We start from the raw sequence: 6,523 nt of genomic DNA, 5'->3' as shown, positions 1-6,523 counted from the left end.
TCTCCAAATTATTGAGAAGTAATGATGTTAGTTTGAAGACTAATGTGTGTCTGATTCAGACCATGGTCTTTCTGATCACTTGCTATGCATCTGAGAGCTGGACATTGAATTGGGATGGCAGAAGAAGAATTGATGATTTTGTGCTGTGGTATTGGAGAAGAGCACTGAACATCCCATGGACAGGCCTTGGAAAGAGTGCAGTTGGAGAGCTCTTTGGAGGCAAAGATGATGAGGTTTTGCCTCACATACTTTGGGTATATTCTTGTTGTTTCTTGTGAGTGGAGCCAAAGGAAGACTAGCAAAGCAAAATGTAGTTCCAGAAGGCTAGAAGCTCTCTCAGTCTCACAGCCCCAAGCAACTGTAAAGCCTCTGCTTTTATTAGCATTTTGAAACAAAGAAATAGTTCATAAAGAAATGAGAACTTTAAAGATTACTTCATAAGACCAGTATGAGCCAAATACACTGATTGATAAAAGACATTTAAACAAATAAACTTCTTTGTATACATGGACTGTCTTTTCTTACATTCACAACAATCTTAGTAAGAGTGAGAACATTTGCTTCTACTCTCAAAGGAGTAAGTGTCTTTAGATGCATGAAAACTGCTTGCAATTTTCCTTCTTGACATACCTAATGTGCAAGACACACAGCCATGGCCCAAGGACACATTTGCCTCATATGTTGCTAAGAGGGGCTTTTCCTTGGAGAAGGACATGATGCTTGGAAGGGTGAAGGGTCAGCAAAGGAGAGAAAGACCTTCAACCAGGTGAGTTGAAATGGTGACTGTGACAATGAGGTCCAGTGTGCAGGAAGTGTCAGGATAGCACTGGATAAGACAGGGTTCAGATACATTGTTCATAGGGTCTCTATGAGTTGAGAGTCTTTATTTGCTGAAAGTGAGGAGAACTTGAAGCATTTGTTGCAGAAGATCAGGGAATGTAACCTTCAATTTGGATTTCATCTCAATGTCAAGAAAACAAAGATTCTTACCACTGGACAAATAGGCAACATCATGGTGAATGGAGGAGAGATTGAAACTGTTAACTTTATCTTACTTGTATTCACAATTAATACCAATAGTCAGGAAACAAGGAGATGTATTGCACCAGAAACGTCTTCAGTAAGGGCTTCTCCACATTATTGAGGAGTTATAATATCTACAGTAGTAGAGAAAACAAATAGAACTCCATCATCTTTATAAGATAATCTTAAGTATCACAAATCATGCCTATTTGCTTCTAATTCATTTTTTATTTTTCAGAAATAAAGACCCAAGTCAATGGATTGCTACTTTTGGTATAACTATAACACCATCTGAAGTGAAACGAAATGTGAGGAAAATTATCCTTCATGAAAATTATCACAGAGCAACAAATGAACATGATATTGCCTTGGCCCAACTTGACACGGGAGTTGAGTTTTCAAATAAAGTCCAAAGAGTTTGCCTTCCAGATTCATTTATAAAGTTGCCACCTAAAACAAGTGTATTTGTCACTGGATTTGGATCCATTGTAGATGATGGTAAGTCATTTCAAGGTAATATATTTAACTAAAATTTGTCCTCAATTTTAGTAAGCTGTCTTAGGAAATACTTGCTGATGTTTTTAATAAAAGCAATTTTTATGCTACCAATATACATAGTAAAGGACCGAACAGAGGGCCTTGGGTTAAAAATAAATGAACAAAAGGAACTCTGTTCTTATGCTTTGAAGTGTTCACAAGTAATCAGAGCAGTGGTAAAAAAAAAAAATAAAGCAACTAGTAAAGTGGTGGTGGTGTGTGGAGTCAGAACTGACTCATAGCTGACTCTCCAGGTAATTTTCAGAGGCAATAAATGGCATAGAAGAAATTGCCCATCCTTTTTTGGAGTAGACTAGAAGTCACATAACAACAATAACAACCACAACTCTTGTGGAGGAACTGGTGGATTCAAACCACCTACTAACAATGGACTGTAGGACAGCAGAAACTGAGTATGGCATAGGATCAGGCAAGGTTTTGTTCTCTTGTACATAGGCAGCTTTTAGTTAGAGCTTACTTGATAGCACCTGTAAAAATAGTCTGGTTGGTGTGAAAGTGGCAGCATTTGACATCCACTAACCCCACAAAGGGTAAAAATCCCCATCAGCAATATTAAGAGGACAAAGTTGATTCCTATGGGGTCAGACATGTCTCAGTGCTCCCATACATTCTTCTGCCAATTTTCAGGGCTCTTCCAGCTGTCCTACTTGGTCCCTAATCTATTGCAATGACTACACAGACAATACTCAAGATTATGAGGTTTATCAGGGAAATGACTTACTCATTGCTGCCAAGTTAGAATCAACCCATATCTGACCTTCCAGTGGGTTTTCAGAGGCTGTAAATTTCATGAAAGGAGATTGCTCATCTTTCTCCTTTAGAGCTGCTGGTGAATTTGAGCCCTCCGAGAGGTTCTAACCTTTGGGTTAGAAGCATAACTCTCTACCAGGAATAACAGGGTACAATTAAGTTTGGAAACAGTCATGATGCAAGATACAAGCATCTAGTCAACACAGCTTCTCAGTCATACTTAAAGGCCACATTGAATGATTCACTGTAGTACAGCCTCTAAATTCAAGAATGTAGCAGAAAATAATAGATTATTGCTTTAAGAAGGAACAAAAAGCTGTAGAAATATGTGTCTGTAAGCTATTGGAGCATCTGCTTTTATGAAAAGTCATTCTGTGTCTTTTGTCCATTTTGTATCTGGGTTATCAATCTTTTTCTTATGGAGGCCCTGTAGAATTTTGTAAACTTTTGTTATGAGACCCTGTCTGAGTAGGTTTTCTCTCCACTTTATGAAAAAAAAAAAAGTATCTGATGCACTCATGAACTTAATTGTTAGAAGAGCCCATTAGTCAATGTTAGCCTCTCCGGGCTATGTACTTCTGAGAGTAAATAATTTAAAATGCATCCATTATTGATTAGCAGACTTTAAATCACAATCTTAATGACAGTGTTTCCATTTGCTTAAATGCTTTCTACTTTTAATCATCATTTATTATGGTTTTATATATGGAAAGGCTTTTGAATATTTTTATAATTTTCAGTTAAATTAGTTAACAGAGTATTTTCTTCTCAAAAAAGTATTAAAATATTATCAGAGGCTAAAAAAGCATTAAAATATTATCAATTAAATCTAGAATTTTAGATTTCTAAGTACTCAGTTCTCAATAAAAATGCTATATTTGAATTTCCAGATGGAAAATGCAAAAATATGTAGGTGTTATTAGTTTCTGTCCCATTGACTTCAACAAGCGAACTTATGAACAACACATCTGAAATTTGCTCTATCCTGTGCCATCTTCATGATCTTTGATAGGGTTGAGAATAGAAGACAAATGCTAGTATGCCTTAAAATCAATTTAAATAAACACAGCAACAAATAAATAAACCCAAAATTATCTTGCATTTAAAAAATCCCCAAATGCTTGATATATTTCAATTTGACTATCATATCCTCCCTTATCCCTCATTCACTGCTGGCATCAGTGAACTTGGCTACCTCCTTTCTGATACTCAGGGTCTAACTTCTTTTCCCACTATAACTTCCAAATGCCATGTCCACTTCCTCTTATCTCTGTCCCTGCTCTGTGCTATCATCAAATTACTGTCATATAATCTGGAATCCACTCTGCCTCTCAAGTTACACAACATCCCTAAATAGCACAGAAATTCATCCATTAGCATATATAGGATTGCATGAGCTTAAGCCATGATTCCTACCTGAATATCTTCTGGAAAATCAATGAAGTATCCCTGATGTGTTTCTTTACATGGAAAACATGCCAGATGACAAGATAAATAAAAGTTAAAGCTTTCTTTGAGAATCTATAACTGACTCTTGCCTCATGAAATAAAATACAGCACACAAGAAGTTTTGCATGTGGTTGTAGGGGCCCCTTTGAAAATCTAGAAACATAATACCAGCATATATATGTTTATAATTTCATACATAGAAATGTTTATGATGTTAGCAAATAAAAGTTAGTGGCAAGTAATGTCAATAAAATAATGTTAGTAGTTTTTTTTTTTATCTTAGAAACACATATCTTAGTAAAGTTATATTTAAAGAACATTTTTTTTCCATTTTTTCTTAACAGGGCCTACCCAAAATAAACTTCGGCAAGCCAGGGTAGAAACGATCAGTACTGATGTTTGTAATAGAAAGGATGTGTATTATGGACTGATAACTCCAGGAATGTTGTGTGCAGGATTCATGGAAGGAAAAATAGATGCTTGTAAGGTAAGCCCACAGTGAACATCAACACTTTCAAAGACAAATTTTAGAACAGATGCCATCAACTTTTTCTAAGTTAAACATAAATTTTACTTGTTGTTGTTGATGGTTTTTTTTAAAAGGAGACATAAGTCGAGGATTTACTCATCTTTAAAACTTCAAGCATGTACCCCCACTTTCCTCTTTACACCCTACCCATGTTCTGCTTAAGTCACAATAGAAAAGCTGTTTCTTCTTTTTCTTTCAATCCTTTTGTTCTGGTTTCTTCTTTTTCTTTTAATCCTTGTGTTCTGGTCCCATATTCTTTGGCCTTCAGGGGAAGTTTAAACTAGTAATAATATCCTCTCTTTTATAGCAAACAATTCTCTTGTTTACTAAATCCTTCTTTAATTAAATCATCGATTCAGGGTGAGGGACTCTATAGATTTTTCTTGACCCAATATATCTCTAGCTACATGTCCACCTTAACCTTTTACCATTGAATACTTGGGGGAGGGATGTGAATATATACTCATTGTCTTAATTTTCTCACCTCTGGTGACCTAGTGAGTATTGATCTACGCTGCCAACCTAAAAATAGGAGGTTCAAATCCACTAGCTACTCTGTAAGAGAAAGATGGGTAATTAATTGTCTCCCAGGTGATGTACACCCTCTGAAAGCTCACCAGAATGACAGTTGTAAGTTGGTTCCAACTCAACAGTTACGAGGAGGAACAACTCAAGTAATTTCCATGCTCTGTTAATCCACCAAAATAGCTTTTCCTAAAGTTTCCAAGAACCTTTATATTTTCAAAATCCAATAAATATTTTCAGCCCTTATAATATACCTGATTCAGGCCATAGTTTTCACAATTACTTACTATGCATCAGAGAGCTGGACAGTGACTAAGAATGACAGAATTGATGCCTTTAAGTTGTGGTGCTGCAGAAGAGTATTGAACATCCTTTAACTGCCAAGAGAAAAAACAAATGTGTTCTGGAGAGGGTGAAACCAAACTGCTTTTTGAAGCCAAGGATATTGAAGCTCCATCTCACATACTTTGGACGTGTTTCCAGGCGGGACCCGACTTTGGAGCAGAACATCATGCTTGGGAGGGGGGAGAGACAGAGCAAGAGAGGAAGACCCTGTATGAGATGCACTAACATAGAAACTGGGGCAATGAGGGTAGGTGTGTCAGGATAGGGTGGGGTTCAGAGCTATTGTACATAAGATCACTATGATGACACATAACAACAACAATGTGAAGCTTAACTTTTTATATGTTTTTAATAATGCTTATCTATCCCTTGTTTTTGAAATATTCTCTTTCCTTGGCTTGTGATTTCCACCCTACATCTCTTTTAATTGCTTTCCTGTTTCTTTTTCAGTTAGATTCTCTTAACTCGTACCACTCAATGTTGAGCCTATGCCTGTTCCTTTTGCCCTCTATCTATCTATCATCTATCTATCTATCTATTTATCTATCTATCTATCTATCTATCTAATCTATCTATCTCATCCTTTCCCCCTCTATTCTCTCTCTCCTCTCCTCTCCTCTTTTCTCCTCTACTCTCCCCTCTTCTCCTCTGCGCTCCTTTCCTATCCTTTTCTCTTTTTTCTTCTCCTCTTCTATCATTTCTCTCATTGCCTTGGAGTGGGGTCTACTCATAACTGGAAATATCCTGGAAGTTTCACAGTCTGTAAATTGCATGAGAGGAGACTGATCATCTTTCTTCCTCCAAGTAGCCAGTGAATTTGAAACCCAGAGAAGTTAAGCCTTTGAGTTAGCCGTGCAATTCACTAAACTTTATGTATAGTCACCAGAGCTCCCCAAACTTTATCTACAATTTCATTCTCTTTCAAAGTTCAGTTATTATTACCTCCCTATGCATGTCTGACAAATTTAAACTTTCATACTCAACCCCTTCTCTGAGATCCATTCTCATGTATCCAACTCCAACTTGACAACTCTGTGTGGAGTTATTTTAAAAATACCTCGAATATAACATACTGCACCTGATTTTGCTTCTATTCTCTGCGCATCTAATCTGATTCATCTTGTTTTTCATCTATATAAATAGCAGCTCCTTTTCTTTGGTTAAGGAATTGAGAAGACTAGAAACCAATCTGACTTTCAATATATTCCCATAAATACTAATTACATATTCAACATTTTTTAGGTTTTTATTTTTATTAATTTTAATGAACGTTTACAGAGATACTGGATTGTCATTCATTCTTGTTGCACTTTTCTCCCTGCCCACACCTCCCCCCGGTTTGCT

General features: G+C 36.5%; 1 protein-coding gene across 1 annotated transcript in view; it reads left to right on the top strand.

Moving 5' to 3' along the window:
- TMPRSS11F (transmembrane protease, serine 11F) overlaps positions 1-6,523 on the top strand; it is a 211,536-nt gene that overhangs the window by 200,511 nt on the left and 4,502 nt on the right. Inside the window, exons 8-9 of the mRNA XM_006896811.1 lie at positions 1,262-1,521; positions 4,125-4,267. Of these exons, the coding sequence (XP_006896873.1) occupies positions 1,262-1,521; positions 4,125-4,267 (403 nt within the window). The remainder of the gene's footprint in view (positions 1-1,261; positions 1,522-4,124; positions 4,268-6,523) is intronic.

This window comes from Elephantulus edwardii, unplaced genomic scaffold, assembly GCF_000299155.1.
Source record: "Elephantulus edwardii isolate Elephantulus edwardi_28Jun2011 unplaced genomic scaffold, EleEdw1.0 scaffold00192, whole genome shotgun sequence".
Taxonomy (NCBI): domain Eukaryota; kingdom Metazoa; phylum Chordata; class Mammalia; order Macroscelidea; family Macroscelididae; genus Elephantulus; species Elephantulus edwardii.
Note: the sequence above shows the minus strand (reverse complement) of the source record. Positions and strands in the feature narration are given on the sequence as shown.